The 20,808-nt window shown below is 38.0% G+C and overlaps 1 protein-coding gene across 3 annotated transcripts in view; it reads right to left on the bottom strand.

The window, feature by feature from the left end:
* Positions 1–20,808, bottom strand: part of BTAF1 (B-TFIID TATA-box binding protein associated factor 1) — a 253,521-nt gene that overhangs the window by 96,041 nt on the left and 136,672 nt on the right. For 2 of the 3 annotated variants that reach the window (XM_071215766.1, XM_071215765.1), the window contains exons 35-38: positions 6,353–6,564; positions 4,352–4,511; positions 3,794–3,964; positions 1,522–1,661 (exon numbers count right to left, since the gene is read on the bottom strand). In XM_071215766.1, coding sequence (XP_071071867.1) covers positions 1,522–1,661; positions 3,794–3,964; positions 4,352–4,511; positions 6,353–6,564 — 683 coding nt within the window. Of the gene's footprint in view, positions 1–78; positions 1,662–3,793; positions 3,965–4,351; positions 4,512–6,352; positions 6,565–20,808 lie in introns of those variants that run through there. The other variant, XM_058298768.1, reaches the window with a different exon arrangement.

The raw sequence follows: 20,808 nt of genomic DNA, 5'->3' as shown, positions 1-20,808 counted from the left end.
AACCTATATATTTGAAATAGTTCTAATATTTTCTTTTTCTAATGATTTTTTCCTAAAAATAACACACAATTGCATATATTTTACAGTTCCAATCTTATTTTTTTATTCTGTTGTGGAATGCTAGGTTTAATGTTACAGTATGGTTGTCAAAGCTACTGAAATGTGACAAATGTCCATGTCTAAATGCTGCAGAACAGTATAATCTTAATGATTTTAAACAAAACACCTGTTACTTTACAAGTTGAGGTCTGGTGGTTTTTAAATTGATGCCTATGCACATGGCCAGCCACAAACCTTGAGGATGTTTATTATGTCTACATACATATATACAAATATATCCCACACATGTGTGTACACACAGGCATGTATTAATTTATGAGTGTGAAATTTATAAAACTATATATACACATGCATGCATATCTATATACATATACCCACCATCACGACTGAGCTAACTTCTCTAATACTAGTTAATCAGTTCCATGCCCAATTATTATTGCTACCCAGTATAACTACATGATTTTAGTGCCAATACTGAGCACCTTTCTGGAAGCAGGATAGGTATGTCTGTGCATATAGATATGTATATTTATGTATGCTTTTGTATATAAAGAAATTCTTTTTCTCTTATGCTTCAGTCATGCATCACTACAATAAAGTTTTTTTTAAACATAGGTTTTAGAATTCTAAAACAGTGTAAAATCTACTTCTGGAAAACTGTATATGTTTATAGTTACAAAAAATATATTATATGTGTGTGTATATATATATATATATATGATTGAAACCTATTGAGTACATGTTCTTTGAATCTGGCTATATCCTAGCCATCAGATAAATTAAAAAAAAAAAACACCCTCTTAATAGGATGTTATGGTAGCCTTAAATAGACTATTACCTGTATTTAGAATAGTTGATACATTTTAAAAGTTGACAAAATGATGTTAAAGATTTGAAAAACACTATGCATCTGCATTAAATATATAAAAGTTTTCACCAAGAGCCTGGTTCAATTCATTGTCTAAGATTCTTTCATGTTCCAAGACTGACCAATATTGTAGTCATTATTCTTAAAATTATGGCTCATTAGGGCTTTTATATAAAGAAAGAGTAATTTTTAATCAATTATAAAAAGTTCCATTTAAAAGAAAAAAATGTACACAAACACTAAAGTACTCATGGATATTATCCTGTACAAAGTAACTATGTAAAGATAGGAGGTTTGTTCCTGGTAAGAACACCTCTTGGTAGCACATGTAAACCTGGTTTGGTTCTTCTGCAGCTATTCAGCATGTAAAATTTAACCCATTTCACATTAACATTTAAATTTAATACAGTGCAAATAATATTTGAGAATAACTTGCTCCCTCCAGTGAAACAAGTACCAGCATTATGCTGAATTCTCTCAGATCTATTTACAAATTGAGTTAAAAGTTTGCCATAAACTCTGAAATTTGCTGAATATCAGCAGAAATATAACTAAACTAGCAGCAAATTGCATTTACAATATTTGATAGTTACTTGAGAGAATGCATAAAATTTTCCAGGCTGTACTCTGAATCATATTGCTCTTGATCCCAAAGATCACTCAGGTTTTCAAGAATTGATTTCATACTTGCTTTTCCCGAAGTAGAGGTGTCAGCTTTTTCTGCCTTACCATCCTGAAAGAAAATTGAAGGAAAGAAAAAAAAAAAAGAAAGATTATTAGTTTCAGAAATTATGTTTTCCCTTAAAATGCTACACTTTTCTCTAACAATTCACTTCTTCAGAGTCGAACACCTCAAATGATGGGGAGTTTCATGATCTCATAGAATAACCCATTCTATTTTCCCACGGCTTTAATAACCGTACATATCATTTTTAACTTTTATTTGGAAAAAACTTCAAAATCGGAGAATTATATGACATTACAAAGAAGTCGTTCATCACTTTGCATTGTCATATGTATGTATGTTAGAAATATAGCTAAATGTCTACTAGATTTTTCCCTATTTGAGTGTAAGTTGTAGACATCATGCCCCTTTTTCAGCATGTATTCCCAATAAAAATGACATTCTCATATATAACCACAGTCCAAAGATAAGATTAAGGGAATTTAACTCTGACTGTATAAAAGATAATTTTAATATATCAATTTTCAATTTTTTCCAGTTGTCTTTATGGCAATAATTCCTGAGTCCCTGGAACATACCCAAGCCAGTTCTGCTCACTGAAAGTCATCCATAACAATATTCTCTCAAACAGAATAAAAACTATTTGAAGGAATATATGTGGCTTGCATGGTTGAGCACCTGTTTCCCACATGGGAGGTCCCAGGTTTAGTTCCCGGTGCCTCCTTAAAAAACAAACAAAAAAAAAAACTGAGAGGAGCCAGTGTGGCTCAGTGGTTGAGTGCTAGCTTCCCACATGAGGTCCCAGGTTCAATCCCCAGTACCTAAAAAAACCCCACAAAACAGCTATTTGAAGACAGCTGTCTGTTTTGTTTTGTCTTAAGTCTTTTATCCCCCTAGGTTAATTATCATTAATTCTTTTTTTTTTTTTTTTTTTTGGGTGAGTTAGGCCAGTAATTTATTCAGGTAGGGAGGGGAGAGAAAATAACAGAGCAGGGGTCCCAGGTAGAGAGGAAGGGGGGTGAAAAGGGATGAAGAGGGCTGATTTAAAAGCTACAATTCCCCATTATAGATTATAAATCCCCAGGGTTACTTGTGTGGCCACATGGCAGAGGAAAAATGGTGAAAGCAGCGCAAAGAGGGCAGAGAACAGGTCCACAGGCAGGAGAGCATTGTAAAAAAGAGGTAATTCTTTCAACTTTTCTTTATAAGACATGATGAATGAAGAACCTTCCCTCCATTTTGGCCGTCTTTTGGGGACTTTCACTATTTTGTCAGTTTAAAATGCAGCACCCAAACCAAGAAACAGTATTCCAGATGTAGTTTAACACAGACTACAATGGAACTCCTTTTCTCAAATTTGGACATTAAAATTCTATTACAACTTAATGTAATTTCATTATATAAGACAATTTCAAACCATAATTTATACAGAGTATGTAACTGATTTTTGGAACCTATGGAGGACTTTAAATCCAACTGTGTTAGTTTTAAATTATTAGATTGACTAATATTTCCAGCTAGTATATGCTTTTGATTACAGATTGTTATCTAATGTATCAGTTCCATCTCCTAATGTAATCATCCACAGTAACAATAGTAGCTACTATTTACTAAGAATCTCTACTAGCTACCTTATTAAGTGTTTACATATATTATTTCATTTTATTCTCACAACTGTGTATAAAAGGCATTGTTACCTCCCAAGAGCTTAGTTACTCTGGGAAGTTAATCTGCCTAAGGTCACCAGTTAACAGGAGGCAGGGCCAGAGAGTTTGACCCAGGTCCATAAATAAGCTGTCCTTTAGCAGGAGAAGTCTAAGGAAAGAAACCTTAAGGCAAGATACTGGAGAAATCAAATAAAACACTTAAAACCTCTAATAGTCCCTAGTTGCCTAAGCACCAAAATTTTATTTTTTTTAATTAATTAATTTTTAATGTTACATTAAAAAAATATGAGGTCCCATATACCCGCCCCCCCCACTCCTCCCATAACCACAACCTCCTCCATCATCATGGGACATTCATTGCACTTGGTGAATACATCTCTGAGCCCAAAACTTTCTTTAAGATGCTATCTAGTAGAGGCCCAGTGAATGTCTTTTGCTGCTGCTTTTGATATTTCCACTTAGCAGTCCCAGGGAGCCTGTGAACTCATACAACAATTTGAACAAGTACTTTACCTTATCAAGAGTAAACAAATCAAGAAGTTGATCTGTTCCCATACTCTGCAAACTGGAATTCTCTTGGCTAATAACAGTATTTGCTATGTTCATCTTGAATTTCTGCAAACCCATTATTTTCTCTTCCAGTGTTCCTCTGGTTATCAGTCGGTACACATTAACCACACGTTTCTAAATGAGAAAAAGTTAAGCAATAGTGCACAAATAAAAAGAAGCTTTGAAGTTCACCAGGTCAGAGGGCTTACATACTCTTGTAATGTAAGTATACACTACTATATAATTAGTGTTGAATTTTCTTAATTATGTCTGGCGCTCATAACCTCAAAATGTTTGTCGAGAATCACAGAACATTAGCACTGGACAGTGTCCCAGGTTTTCTCATCTCAAGCACCTAATTAAATTCATGAGGAAGTGGTGACCCAGAGGAGTTAAGTGTCTTGCCCAAAGGTCATACACTTGTTAACATCAAAGCAGGGACTTTAACCAAGGCTACTTGACTTTTTTTGACAGTATTATTCCCAGTGTGCAGGGTAACCCCTGTGAGAGGTGACTCTTTACCTGCCCAATTCGATGGGCCCGGTCCATGGCCTGTAGATCTCGCATGGGATTCCAGTCATGCTCCACAAATACCACTGTGTCAGCGCCTGTTAAGTTAAGCCCCAGGCCACCAACGTGAGTTGTAAGTAAAAGGACGTCTATGGATGGATCATTGTTAAACCTAAGGTAATATGAAAAAATAAAATTAATATATACCTTTTTAAGGCTCCTATAACAAACTGGGCAGTTTAATAAAAATTAAATGGTATACATGAGAACACTGCTTTAAAAATAGACATTTCCATGACCACTTGAAATGAAAATACCCTATTTTAATATATGTAATGTCTCTCTTTTTTTTAACTTAATGTCTTTGGAAAAGAGTGTATGCTGCAACTGGTCAGAAATTTCATAAACAGAAATAATAAGGCCGACTGGGTTCTATTTTAGGATATCAGATAAAAACAAAGCTATGAGACTATACTAAACACTAAATAATTACGATAAAACTCAACTATGAACCTTTTTAAATTTATTTTTCATTTTTCATTTATTTTTTTAAAAGAAATTTTAGATTACATAAATGTTACATAAAAAATATAGGGGATTCCCATATGCCCCACTCCCTCCCACAATTTCCCACATTAACATCCTTCATTAGTGTGGTACATTTGTTACAACTGATGAACATATATCGAAGTACTGCCACTAACCGTAGATTATAGTTTACATCATAGTTTACACTCTGTCCCATGCAATGTTCTAACTTATGACAAAATATATAATGGCCTGTATCTGTCATTGCAACATCATGCAGGACAATACCAATGCCCTGAAAATGCACCCATATTACACTTCTTTTTCCTTTTCCCTCCCCTCAGAACCTCTGGTGGCCACTGCCTCCACATCAATGATAAAAGTTCTTCCATTGCTAAAGTAACTGTAAGTCTACAGTAGAATAATAATAGGTATACTTTAGTCTGTTGTTCATTCACCAACCTTGAGGATTTTGGATTGGTGATGCCCACTCTGTCTCTAATTGAGAGAGGGCTTAGATCCCATGGGGCAGATGGATGGAGCTATCCTGCTTGCTCAACTATGAGCCTTTAAAGCATGGAGATAAAAGGGGGGAGCAGGCAACAGGCCAGATCATTCAGAGACGGCCTAAGATGAGGGTGTTGGGTATTGAGTTTTGCTACTCTTGTACTAATCCTAGAAGATATTTACAAGGGACATCTAGTAACTTCCAAGAAGAAAAACTATTATTATTACTAACACTAATAACAGGCAGTTACCAAGATATCATTTATTACATTTGTATTATCAGACAAGCAATGGGCTTTGTACTTTATGTGCATTATCTTATTTGCTTGTTCTAAGTATAAAGGCATTATCACTAGGCATAATTTAGACAGAATGTTTGAATGACAAGCCCAAGAGAACACGCATTAAACAAGAGAGTCAAAATAACTCATCTGTTTACCTCCAAAGTCCGTTTAGAGGCTACAGACCATATTGTATTAATACATAACAATCTACTAGGGATGTTTGTTAAATAGCATAATGCTGAAGTATGCAGTTTCGGGACAGAACAAAGAATCCGAATTTTTTGGTAACAACCTCAGATTTCTAAAGCAGAGGGTACAGACCATACTAAAGAAACATTGCACAAACCAATTCTGCTTCCTACCTGGGGTAGTTTCCAACTTGTTTTCAGCAGAGGAACAGGAATGAGGAAAATGATTTTAGCTTTAGCTAAGCCAACACGAGGTGAAAAGTATTTGTCTCTAATGTTTGTTAATGCCTTAAATTCTTTCATGCCTTTCAAACTGCTTTCCTAATTCAGCCATGCCTTTTCATTTACTAAACAATTCAATGATATTTTTGTAGTTCTTAAAAAAAATTATATAACAAAACACGTTGGCAAATATTTATCCAGAGAAAATATTTCATGAAGCAAATTTCTATGTAATAATACAATTACCATAGACTCATTTTTGATAATAGAGTTTTATCACTTACCGAGAAACAATGGAATGCCTCTGACCAGGAGGTATGCTGCCATCTAATCTCAAATAAGTGACAGAGGGCAAGTGAGGTTTGAGAAGATCATTTTCTACTATATCAAGCATGCTTTTAAGCTGACAGAAGATCAGTATCCTGTGCTGGGCCACAATTGACTCTGTGCCACTCTCTGATGTGCTGCCATTTCCCAAACCACAATCCAACAACAACTTGGAAAAAAAAAATCAATTGTTACATGGGTGTTCAATAAAAGTAGTGGCAAACATTTTCCTTTGTGGTGAGAATGAGTTCAACTTACCTATAACCTGGATTCTCTTAAGCATATCCAAACCAAATTAGCAATTTTGGGTGCAGTTTATCAGCCTGGAGCATCTAAAACTAATTTTTGAGGTGCTCAAGCTTAGTACCTTTTAGAATTTCCTAGTCACCTCTTTAGGAGATTATCTAGCAGGCTCTCTTCCCTTTTCCTCAGTTCCTTGAGACTCATTAGAGGAAACTTATTCAGTGGTATTCAATAAATACTGACAATTATAACAATGAATATGCTCTGGGGAAAATGGTTCATAAAGGACTATTAAAGTATAAACTGTAAAGAAAAAGTAATGGAGCAGCTAAGCCTAGCACAAAATTACCAAAAGGAAAGAAGAGAACCAAAAACATCTAGCTAGGTTTCCTGGATCCCAGACAAGAGAGCTTACTACAATGTCCTGCAGACCAAGATCTTTAATGGCAAGAACCACACTGCTATAGAGCTTTTGCATTTCCTATTACATAAGTAGTTCAGTGCCTGGCACAGAGCAGGTAGAATATTTCATTCAATAAAATTCCAAAGTATCAGGTGACATCACCAAGATGGTGGATTAAGATGTGACAGAATCTTTAAACAACTAGTAAAAACTGACAGAAACATCTTTCTCAGAGGTCTGGAAAACATTTAAGAGTTCAATAACTGAGCAAGTGATGAATCAATGAAAAGACAACTTAAAAATGGTAGAAAAGCCTCAAGGTGTCATTGCTGGTCCTTCCCTCCTCCACTCCATGGCGTGATGTGGAGCCAGCCTGCCATTCCCTGAGGATTTCTGGTCCTGTTCCGGAGGGAGCAGAGTAACCCCTATGCACATACTGGGATGCATTTATGTCTTTATCAATCCATCTGGTGACAGCCTGAAGGACTGAACCCAGATACTTGTCTTTGGCTTGCCATTCCAGAACTTGTCATGCATGCAGAAGTAGCTTATGTTGCTGAATCAACATAAGAAATAATCAAATTGTAGGCCTAGGGCAAAGGATTACCAGCTTTAAGATACAGAGTGCCCATGACTGAAAGGGAAGACTATTTTCTAAATAGAAGAAAGGCATTCAGACACTACTCAACAGGGGAATTCCAAAGGCCACAAGCCCATGTCCAGTACAAGATGAATTCTTAGAAATGACTGGGGTGGAGTCTATACCTTTGCCTTGAGCTGTTCTTCAGTTTCACTGTTAGAAAGTCTAAACTCTGAAGGAGAGAGCCAGCCAATAAGGAACCAATCTGCAAAGACCCTGAAAAGGTGTTTTTGTTAGCTTGTTTTTGTTACCTCTTGACATTCAAGGAAATCTCCGTCAGATCAACTACCTGGATACAAACTTAAGGAAGAGAGGCTTCATTTCAGGGCTAACACATTAAAATATTAATATGTACAGTGTACAAAAAAAGATTTCAAGGGATACCAAGAAACAGGAAATGATGGCCCATCAATGATATAAGGAAAAACATTAGAAACCATCGATTCAGAAACCAGAATTTGGACATACTAGTCAAAGACTTTAAATATTAAGTAGTCTTCAATAGGTTCAAAAATATAAAGGAAAATATAACAAAGACCTAAAATAAATAAAAATGAGAATTCCAATAAAGAGAAATTATAAAAAGGAATTAAACAAAAACATTGGAGTTGAAGACCACAGTAACTGAAAGAATTCCATTGAGGAGTTCAATAGCACACTGAAGTGGGTGGAAGAAAGAATGAGTGAACCTGAAGATAAGAAAATTGAAAGTACTCAGCAGCAGGAGTAGAAAGGAAAATGAACAGAGCCTAAGAGACCTGTGGGACACCATCAAGCGTATCAATATTATGAAAATCTCAGAAGGAGAAAAAGAGAAAGAGGTAGAAATAAACAGTGACTGAAAAATTCCCAAATTTAATTAAAGACATGAATATATACATTCAAGAAGCTCAACGAAAAAGGAGGATTAGGGAGTTGCAGGGCTCAATTCTCTCCCAGAAAAATTGCTAGGGAATGGACAGAAACTGTCCAGAACAACTGTTCTAGGGGTCTGGAGATCAAGTGAGTGCTATGCAACACTCAGGAAAGAACAGGATGAAGAGACAGTGAAACTGCCATGAGAGACTGCGAGTAACTTCTTCAGCCTGGCTCCTGGTGCCCAACTCCTATACTCTGGACAAGCGGCTCCTGATGCCCCACTGCCTGGAAGGCAGCTATGGACTGAGAAGGTCGCAGAAACCCACTTCCCCAAGAATAAGGGTGAGAAATGGTTCTGCATCAATTCAACTTTTGGCTGGCAAATATAGACTACTGGGCTTCACCATTTTAACCTGACTCAGTCAAGCGCTCCCACACCATTGTTAAAATCTGCAAAAGGGGGAAGTGGACTTGGCTCAATAGATACAGTTTCCGCCTACCACATGGGAGGTCCAGGGTTCAAACCCAGGGCCTCCTGACCTGTGTGATGAGCTGGCCCATGTGCAGTGCTGATGCACACAAGGAGTGCCGTGCCACACAGGGATGTCCCCCGCATAGGGGATCCCCACGCACAAGGAGTATGCCCAGTAAGGAGAGCCACCCCACGTTAAAGAAAGTCCAGCCTGCCCAGGAGTGGTGCCGCACACACGGAGTTGACGCAGCAAGATGACACAACAAAAAGAGACACAGATTCCCAGTGCCGCTGACAAGAATACAAGTGGACACAGAAGAACACACAGTGAATGGAAACAGAGAGAAGACAACTGGGGGGAGGGGAAGGGGAGAAAAATAAATAAAAAATAAATCTTAAAAAAAAAAAAATCTGCAAAAGGGAGAGCCAGCAGAGAGCTAAAAACACACCCTGGCTCCTGAGAGCTGCAGGGAATAGGGTTGATGGAAAGTGCCATCTGCTGAAGGAAAGCACACCTTCAGGAAGACGTTGAAAAGGCTTTTGGGCAAAAACCACCACCTGTTGGGCAGGACAGGAAAGCCAAGCCTTGGGGAGCGGAATTAAAGGCCTTCTGGTGTCTTTCCTGAACCTTTCCCCAGGGGCATTTAGAACTAGTGTGTGCCATTTAGGTTGCTGGCCCTATTTTGGTTGTGTTATACTACGGAACCTAGTGTCAAAGAGCATCAACACAAAACTAATCAACAACACAATCCTATATGAGAGAGAGGGGAAAACCTTCAGAACAAACTCATTAAGATAATCAGCTGCCCAGGTATGAGCCAAAAATTATAAGCCATACTAAGAAACAGGAAGATATAGCCCAGTCAAAGAAGGAAATTAAAAAGTTGGAGGAGTGATAGAACTTGGAACAACTAAACAAAGTTCAAACAAATCTCCTAAAGCAATTAAAGGGGATGGTAAAGAGATAGGGATATATTAAGAATTCACTGGGGGAAGTGGATGTAGCTCAAGGGCTTGAGCTCCTGCCTTACTACATGGGAGGTCCTGGGTTCAGGTTTCTGGTGCCTCCCGGAGAAGACGAGCAAGACAGTGAGCTGGCATGATGGGCTGGCACAGCAAGCTGATGTAACAAGGAGACACAAAGAGGAAACACAATGAGAGAGACAACAAAGCAGGGAGCAGAGGTGACCCAAGAAATTGCCTCTTGCCCACATGGGAGGTCCCAGGTTTGGTTCTCAGTGCCTCCAAAAGAGAAGAGAAGCAGACGTAAAGAGCATGGACAAAGAAAGCAGATAGTAAGTGCAAACAACAGGTATTGGGGGTGGGGTGGATAAAAAATCTTAAAAAAAAAGGGGGGGGGGGTGGATGTGGCTCAGGAGACTGGGCTTCCGCCTACCACATGGGAGGTCTCGGTTTGGATCCCAGTGCCTCCTAAAGAAGACAGCTAACTGGCACAACAGTCAGGCGCAGTGAGCTGACACAACAAGAGATGTGGGGAGGAAAAACAGAATGAATGACACAACAAAGCAGGAAGCGGAGGTGGCTCAAGCATTTAGGTACCTCCCTCCCACATCAGAGGTCCCTGGTGCCTTCTAAAGTAACAAGGAACACAAACAGACATAGCAAGTGAAAAACAACAAGGGGTTGGGGAGAAATTAATAAAATAAACCTTAAAAAAAAGAATTCACTGGTAGGAGCAGATGTGGCTCAAGCAGTTGAGAGACTGCCTCCCAGAGGGAAGGTCCCTGGTTTGGTTCCAGTGCCTAAAGAAAACAAACAACAAGCAAAAAAAAGCACAGACAACAATCAAAAATAAAAAGTAGATAAAGGTAAAAAAAAAAAAAAAAAAGGTACAGACAAGGGGGAATCAATAAGCAAAGCAAAATGTATGAGTATATGGCAATGAATTCTTAAATATGTAACCAAAAGCACAAGCAATAAAATAAAAAATGATAAACTCGGCTTCAATCAATCAATCAATCAATACATTGGATGACCATAAAGAAGAATCTGAAAGCATGGAAAGAAAAATAACAGATCTAATGGGAATAAAAGGCACAAGAGATGAAATTTAAAGTATACTAGCAGCATATAACACCAGATTTAAAGAGGCAGAAGAAAAGATCAGCAAGCTAGAAGACAGGGCATCCAAAATTAAAGTGACAGAACAGTGAAAGAAAAGAATGTAAAAAAACTGAATAGGGTTTTAGAGTATTGAATTGATAACACGAAGCACATAAACATATGCATCATGGGTGTCCCAGAAGGAGAAGGGAAAAGGGACACAAAGAATATTTGAGGAAATAATGGTTGAAAATATCCCAACTCTAATAAAAGACATAGATATCCATGTACAAAAGGCTCGACATACTCCAAACTAAATAAATCTGAACAGACCTATTCTAAGACACATACTAATCAGAATGTCAAATGCCAAAGACAGAATTCTAAAAGTAGTAAGAAAAAAGAGATTCATCAAATATAAGGGATGCCCAATAAGAGTAAGTGCCAATTTCTCATCAAAAACCATAGAGGTGATAAGACAGTGGTATGATATATTTAAGATACTGAAAGAGAAAAACTTTCAGCAAATAATTCTCTATCCAGCAAAACCGTCCCACGAAAATGAGGGTGAATTTATGATATTCACAAATAAACAGAAACAGAGTTCGTTAACAGGACACCGGGCCTTCAACAGTTACTAAAGAGAGTGTGCTAAAAGGTAAAGAGAGAAGGGAGAGGCTTGGAGGTGAGTGATGAAATGAAGATTATCAATAAAGGTAACTATAAGGCTTAGAAAGAGACAAAAGTAAGATATAACATATAAAAGGTAAGGGATAAAATGGTTGAAGAACTGCCTTTACAGTAGTAACATTGAATGTTAATGGATTAAACTCCCCAACAAAAGATACAGACTGGTATAATGGATAAAAAAATTTGACCCATCTATACTTTATCTATAAGAGATTCACTTTAGACCAAAGGATACAAATAGGTTGAAAGTGATAGGCTGGAAAAAGATATTCCATGTAAACTGTAACCAAAAAAACCCAAAAATTAAAAAACAAAAACAACAAAAAACCAAACTAGGGTAAACCATGCTAATATCAGACAAAACAGACTTCAAATGCAAAGCTGTTAATAAGAGACAAAAGAAAGTCATTATATGTTAATAAAAGGGGCAATCCACCAAGAGAAAATAACAGTCATAAATATTTATGCACTTAACCAGGGTGCCTCAAAATATATGAAGCAAATACTGGCGAAACTGAAGGGAGAAAGAGATCTCTCTACAATAATTTAAGTTGGAGAATTCAATACACCACTCACATTAACAGAAAGAACATCTAGACAGAGGATCAATAAGGAAACAGGGAACTTGAATAATCTGATAAATGAACTAGACCTAACAGAACAATTCACCCCAAACAGCAGAATATACATTATTTTCAAGTACTCATGGATCCTTCTCCAGAAGAGACCACATGTTGGGCCATATAACCACATCTCAATAAATTTTAAATGACTGAAATGATAAAAAAGCACTTTCTCGGATCATAAAGGATGACCCTGGAAATCGATTAACAGGCAAAGGACTGGAAAATTCATGCCATCTATGGAGGCTAAACAATAATCAGTGGGTCACAGAAGAAATTCCAAGAGAAATCAGTAAATATTTCTAAATGAATGAAAACAAGAACACAACATATCAAAACTTATGGGATACAGCAAAGGCAGTGATGAGGAACTTATAGCCCTAAACACCTAAACAAAAAAGGACAAAAGAGCTAAAATCAAAGACATACATACCTGGAGGAACTAAAAAAGAACAGCAAACCAGTCCCAAAGAAAGCAGAAGGAAAGAAAACACCAAGATTAGAGCAGAAATAAATGAAATTGAGGGCAAAAAAAAAAAAAAAAAGAATCAACAAAACCAAAAGTTAGTTCTTTGAGAAGATCAACAAAATTGAAAACCCCTTAGCCAAACTGACAAAGAAGAAAAGAAGGAAGCAGCAAATAAATAAAATCAGAAATGAGAGAGTGGGGTCATAAAAGGATACTATGAACGACTGAATGCCAACAAACTAGATAACTTGCCAGACAACGATACTACAAGAAAAGAAAATTAGAGAACAGTATCTCTAATGAATATAGAAGCAAAAATCCTCAACAAAATCTAACAGCACATTAAAGGAATTATATACACTAGGATCAAGTGGGTTTTATCCCAGGTAGCCAAAGGTGGCTCAACACCAGAAAATCAATGAATGTAATACACCTCATTAACAAATCAAAGGACAAAAACTGTATGATCATCTTGATTGATGCAGAAAAAGCACGACAAGATATAGCATACTTTCTTGATAAAAACACTGAGAAATAGGAATAGAAGGAAATTTTTTCGATATGATAAAGGGCATATATGAAAAACCCAGTCAACATTGTACTCAACAGTAAAAGGCTGAAAGCTTTTCCTCTAAGATAGGGAACAAGACAAGGATGCCCACTGTCACCACTGTTATTCAACATTGTGCTAGAAGTTCTAGCAAGAGCAATTGGGCAAGGAAAAGAGATAAAAGGTATCCAAATTAGAATGCAAGAAGTAAAACTTTCACTATTTGCAGGTGACATTATCCTATACCTAGAAAGTCCTGAAAAATCTATAACAGAGTCACTAGAGCTAATAAATGAGTTCAGCAAAGTTGCAGGATACAAGATTAACATGAAAAAATCAGTAGTGTTTCTATACACTGGTAATGAGCAATCTGAGAAGGAAATCAGGGAAAAATTCCCATTTACAATAGCAACTAAAAGAATCAAGTACCTAGGAATAAACTTAACCAAGGGTGTAGAGGACCTGTATTCAGAAAACTGCAAAACATTCCTAAAAGAAATCAAAGAAGAACTAAATAAATGGAGGGACATTCCATGTTCATGAATGGGAAGACAAAGTATCATAAGGTGTCAGTTTGACCGAAAGTGATTCACAGATAAATCGCAATCCCAATCAAAACAGTGTACATGGCAGAAATGGAAAAGCCATTGTCAAACTTATTTGGAAGGGGAAAGGGCCCCTTACCCTTTTTACCCTTGAAAAAAGAACAACAAAACCAGAGGACTCATGCTTCCTCCGTGTGAAGCATATCACAAAGGTAAAGTGGTAAAAACAGCATGGGGAGAGGATGTGGCTCAGGTAGTTGAGTGCCTGCTTCTCACATGGGAGGTCCCTGGTTCGGTTCCCAGTACCTCCTAAAAACAAACAAAAACAAACAACAAGCAAAAGTAAATGAAAGAAAAAAACAAACAACTCAAAGAGCCAGTGTGGTCCTGGGTTCAATCCCCAGCCCTGGTACCTAAAAAATAAAAATAAAAAAAAGCAAGCCAGCCAGCATGGTGGTGGAATAAAGGAAAACACTGACAAATGGAATCTAATTGAGAGTTTATTAATAAATGCTCACATCTATGGTCAACTGATTTCTGACAAGGTTGCCAACATAACCCACCTGGTCAGGGCTGGTCTCTTTGAGGTGCTGGAAGAACTGGATATCCATTATCTAAAAGAATGCAAGATAAGCCCTATCTCACACCTTATACAAAAATTAACTCAAAATAGATCAAAGACCTAAATGTAAGAGCCAGGAGCATAAAACTCCTAGAAGAAAATGTAGGAAATCATCTTCAAGACCTTGTGATAGGAAGTGGTTTCTTAGACCACAGCATGAACAACAAAAGTAACAATAGCTAAATTGGACTTTCTCAAATTTAAACTTTTGCGCTTCAAAGCACTTAGCAAGGTGAAAATGGCAGCCTTATTCAATGGGAAAAAATACTTGGAAACCACATATAGATAAGGGTTTAATAGCCATGATATAAATAGAGTTTACAACTCAATGATATAAAAACAATCCATTTTATAAAATAGGCAAAAGACTTGAATAGACATTTTTCCAAAGAGAAAATACAAATGGCTAAAAAGTACATGAAAAGATGTTCATTCCTAGTTGTTATGGAAATATAAATCAAAACTACAATGAGATAGCATTTCATACCTACTAGAATAGCCATTATTTATAAACAAAACAAACAAAAAATCAGAAAACTACAAATATTAGAGAGCATGTGGAGAAAGGAATACATTTGGTAGTAATGTTGAATGGTACAGCCACTGTGGAAGACTGGCAATTCCTCAAGAAGCTAAATATGGAACTGCCACATGATTCAGCTATGAGGCGTATACTCAGCAGTGAGTATAATTAATAGCACTGATAATGTGGATGTGACTGTGATTTTAAGAGAAAGTTTAGGGTCATGTATGTCACTAGAAGGAAAGTTAAGGAATGAAACATGACACTGTATAGCATAGTGAACCCTGCTGTGAATGATGAGTGTGGTTAACAGATGATGACTGTGGTCAAGAATACAAATATAAGAATGTTCTTCCATGAATTAGAACAAATGTACATAGGCAAAAATACACCTGAAGCAAACTCTGGACTGTAGGAAGAGTAATATATTAATATCAATCGTAGGGAAGTGGATGTGGCTCAAGAAAGTGGGCTCCCACCTACCACATGGAGGTCCCTGGTTCAGTTCCTGGTGCCTCCTAAAGAAGACAGTGAGCTGGTGTGATGGGCAGGCATGGCAAGCTGACACAAGATGAAGCAACAAGAGACACGAGGAAAAACATGAGAGACACAACAAAGCAGGGAGCAGAGGTTCCTCATGTCTGAGGACGAGCAGGATGGCGAACTGGTGCAATGGGCAGGCATGGCAACCTCACACAATAAGATGATGCAACAGGAGAAACAAGAGGGAAAACATAATGAGATACACAACAATGCAGGGAAGGGAGGTGGCTAAAGTGATATGGCACCTCCCTCCCACATCAGATGTCCCAGTTTCGGTTCCTGTGACTCCAAAAGAAAAAAGACAACAGACACAGCAGGTGCAAAAAGAGTGGGGAAAGATAAATAAAACAAATCTTTAATATCAATTGTAAAACATGTATAATTTCATGCTGGAGAAATTAAGTGTATCCTATGTGATGTTGTGCCTGACTTCTTTTGGGCTTCGCCCCATATGGTTTTTTGTTTTGCTGATTTTGTGCTGTAAAACTCAAAACTATAATAAATCATGGCAGCTTGTACGGTTACACTGAGTCTTGTGATATCTATCAAATCTCCAAACCTAGGGGTAGTCCTGGGGATCCTCTGACATACATATCATTGACAGATGGTCCTACTGTTTCAGGGTAAACACTTAAAGTGGCAAAGGTCCTTCCTTATATTCTGTAACATCTTAAATATACCTCTTTGTTGTTCCTTTGGAAGAATAAAGGATAAATTGCCTTTCTTCTGCCCAACAGCCCATAAAATTTGAAATTTTATTAGACTCTTTTTTTTCCTTCCCCTCCTGTATAGTTGGTACATGGTGAGGCATTTCTCTAAAAGATTAAATTTCATAACATAATTATCCTAACCCCTCTCCCTCCAAATTTGTAATCAGATTACTATTGAAGATAGATTCTTTAAAAATTTCCATCCAAATCATCTCAGGAGACTGAATATGTCCCCAGTGTGTTAAAGAAGGATGTGATATCATCAGCGGGACATTATGCATGAATTTTATAAAAGAAGTGTTCTAGAAAGTAAGAATTCATTAGAACATCTGTGTTGTACACACTCAATTTCTCTCAATAATTACTTGTTCCCAATAATCTCTTATAATCTGAGTCTGCCTTGAGAAACTGACAAACTCTAGGTACCCTGATAAAATCTAGTTTGGGCATTGAAAAGCAGGTAACTAGATTTTAGAAAATAGTTACCAAGACCACCTTAGATGTCTCCTAAGATAGAACATTATCAATTTTATCTTGACCTAAATTCAGTGTAGGCTAACTTAGCTGCCCCAGGTCTTTCAATTATTCCTTATATAAAGTGATTTCTAGATCGTTTACTCCTTTGATCCTCTATGTAAAATATAGTGCCCTGAACCATATAAATGATACAAAATTTGGTCTGACTGGTATAGAACATCATGAAACAATGATGCACTCAGTTTGGCAATTAAACTATTATTAGTTCCACCCAAGATCATGTTAAGTTTATTTACTTGTAAATAGTTCATTTAATAGGCTTACAGTGAATTGCCATCAAGTCATTCTCAACTTTCTCCCCCACCTAAAATGTTTGCCAAGTCTCACAAAATCTATATTTACCTACTAAGAGCGTCTTTTAAAATTCACTCTGCTTTAGAGAACTCGTAAGTAGAGCACTCCATGCCATGGAGGCCAGTGCCCATCCTCCACTGGAGGCACAAGTTGCTTTGGGAGCTATTCCGCAGCTGGAATTGAAAGCTCCACTTCCCCAAAACAGGGAAGGAAGAGACAGCTGAGCACCAATTTCATCTACTGATGAGGAAATTCAGGGGGCTACAGTATGATCCTGAGAACAGCTAAAGGTTTGAGCATGTCCAGGTCAGAAAGAGGCCGCCATCTTAACTCCGTTCCTGGCATGAGGGGAAGCGGGGTGGACTGAAAATCCCAGTGCTGGTAGGGACTGGCTTCTTCCCATTCAGATCATACTGCAGGTCTAGCCTAGGCCCCAGTGCCACCTCCAGTAGGGAGGAAGCTGTGGGGACCTGCGCCAGCCTCTCTGGGAAATTACAGGCCAAGCCGTGGAGGCAGGTGATTATCCTACTCTGGCGGCAGGAGCCGCCCCAAGAGCTGTTCTGTGACGGAAATTGGAAGCTCCATTTCCCAGAAATGGGAGGAGGAGACAATTGGCTGCCGATTTCTGCTACTGATTGGGAAACTTGGCTGGCTAAGAGATAACCTTGGGAATAGCTGGGGTGAGAAACAGCCCAAGTCAGAAAGAGACCAGTAGCCACCATTCTGACTCTGCCCCCGGCCTGAGGGGAAGCCAGGTTGACTGAAACTCTCAGTTTCGGCAAAAATCAGTTTATTTCACGCAGATCAGCCTGTGGCCCTAGTCTAGGCTTCAGCGCCGCATCTGGCATGGAAGAGGCTGAGGAGTCCTGCACCAGCCTATACAGGTAACTGCAGGGAACTTTGGCTGGCACAGACTGAAAATCAGAAGTCTACCAGGGCAACTGCAGTCATCCTGGACCCGCACTGCAGCCCCATCCCTGTGCCAGGCAGGGGAGAAAGGGATGTGAAGCTTCATCAGTCTCTCTGAGCAGCTACAGTCTAGTCCTGCACATGGATTATTCCACATAGCTGTGACTCTGTCCCTACCCCTGGCAAAGGAGAAAGTTGGAAGAAGCTTCATTGGTCTCTGGTACAATGAAGGCAGCTGGAGCCTCCACAGCTTACAGCACCAACCACATGCTTGGCTCCTACTGCATAACCAGCAAGGGAGAAATGAAAGGAAGCCCTAAACTAAAGAGAAAAACTGCACCCAGAAAAAATATACTAGTAAGCCAGATGTGAAGACACCAACAAAAAATTACAACACCAAGAAACAGGAAGCTATGGCCAGTTAAAGGAACAAGATAAGCCTCCAGATGACATAAAAGAGTTGAGACAACTAATTATAGATGTTCAAACAAATCTCCTTAATAAATTCAATGAGATGGCTAAAGAGATTCAGGATATTAAGAAGATATTAGAGGGGTGTCTCCGCATAGGGGAGCCCCACGCGCAAGGAGTGTGCCCCGTAAGGAGAGCCGCCCAGCACGAAAGAAAGTGCAGCCTGCCCAAGAATGGCGCTGCACACATGGAAAGCTGACACAACAAGATGATGCAACAAAAAGAACAAAGATTCCTGGTGCCACTGATAAGGATAGAAGGGGTCTCAGAAGAACACACAGCGAATGGACACAAAGAGCAGACAACTGGGGGGGGGGGAACGGGAGAGAAATAAATAAAAAATAAATCTTAAAAAAAAAAGGCATTGGATGAGCACAAAGAAGAATTTGAAAGCATACATATAAAAATAGCAGATCTTATGGGAATAAAAGGTGCAATCAATGAAATTTTAAAAACATTGCAATCATATAATAGCAGATTTAAGGAGGCAGAAGAAAGGATTGGCGAGCTTGAAGACATGGCCTCTGAAAGTGAACAGATGAAGAAAAGAATGGAAAAAATTGAACAAGATCTCAGGGAACTAAATGACAGCAAAAGGCATGTGAACATATGCGTCATGGGTGTCCCAGAAGGAGAAAAGAAGGGAAAAGGGGCAGAAGGAATATTTAAAGAGATAATGGTAGAAAATTTCCCAACCCTATTGAAGGACATAGATATCCCTGTCCAAGAAGAACAATGTACTCCCATCCAAAAAATCCAAATAGACCAACTCCAAGACACATACTCATCAGAATGTCAAAGGCCAAAGACAAAAAGAGAATTCTGAGAGGAGCAAGAGAAAAGCAAGACATAACATATAAGGGATATCCAATAAGATTAAGTGCTCATTTCTCACCAGAAACCATAGAGGCAAGAAGACAGTGGCTGGATATATTTAAGATACTGTAATAGTAAAACTTCCAGCCAAGAATCTTATATCCAGCAAGACTGTCTTTCAAAAATGAGGGCGAGATTAGAATATTCACAGATAAACAGAAACTGAGAGAATTTCTAAGCAAGAGACAAGAATTTCAGGAAATACTAAAGGGTGTGCTTAGAGCCTGAAAAGACAGGAGAGAGGGGCCTGGAAGAGAGTCTAGAAATGAAGATTATATCAATAAAAGTAACTAAAAGTGTCGAAAGAGTGGTGAAAATAAAATATGACACAGAAAACCCAGCCAGGAATAAACTTAACAATGTAAAGCACTTGCATTCAGAAAACTACAACTCAATGGTAAAACAAATAAAAAAAGTCCTAAATAACTGGAAGAACATTCCATGCTCATGGATTGGAAGACTAAATATCATTAAGATGTCAATTCTACTCAAATTGATATACAGATTTAATGAAATCCCAATAAAAATTCCACCAGCATTAAAGAAAAAATTGAAAACATGATCATTAAATTTATTTGGAAGGGTAAGGAGTCCTGAATAGCCAGAAACATCATAAAAAGGAAAAGTGAACCCTCATCTCCAGACTTTAAATCGTAATACCTACCTATAGTGATAAAAACAGCATGGTACTGGCCTAAACACAGACACGACAGACCAATGGAACCAAATTTATGGTGCAGAAACAGACCCTCACAGGTATGGTCAAGTGATTTTTGACTAGCCTGTTAACTCACACAGCTCAGGCAGAACAATCCATTCAACTAATGGTGCTGAAAGAATTGGACATCCTTAGCTGAAAGAAGGAAAGAGGACTCCTATCTCAAACCTTATCCAAAAATTAACTCAAAATGGATCAAAAAACTAAAAATAAAAGCAAGAATCATAAAACTTTTGGAAGAAATTATTGGAAAATATCTTCAAGACCTGGTGGTAGATGGTGGATTCTTAAAGGAGATAAGAGAAGGACTGAGTGGACTACTGATGTTTAATGTATGTAGAAGTTTTAATTGCTGTAAAATTGTAGAAATGTATAGATTGGATGGTAATACACAGTGAGTAACAGCTAATTTATAAATGGGGATGTGACTGAAACTGGTTGTCTAGTTATATAAATGCCAATTGACAGAATGCTTGACAATAATCTAGGAACTGGACAGCACAGTAAACCAAGAGTTGGGTGAGAATTATGGTTGATGGCACAGATACAAGAGTGTCCTTTTTAAGCTAGAACAAAAGTAAATCACTACTGCAGGGTGTTGGGAATGTGGAGAAGCATGGGAAAAATACTATGGACTGTGGTTAGTAGTAATA

This window comes from Dasypus novemcinctus, chromosome 6, assembly GCF_030445035.2.
Source record: "Dasypus novemcinctus isolate mDasNov1 chromosome 6, mDasNov1.1.hap2, whole genome shotgun sequence".
In the NCBI taxonomy this organism is placed as follows: Eukaryota; Metazoa; Chordata; class Mammalia; order Cingulata; family Dasypodidae; genus Dasypus; species Dasypus novemcinctus.
The sequence above is the reverse complement of the archived record's forward strand: the minus strand, read 5'-3'. Positions and strand labels throughout refer to the sequence as shown.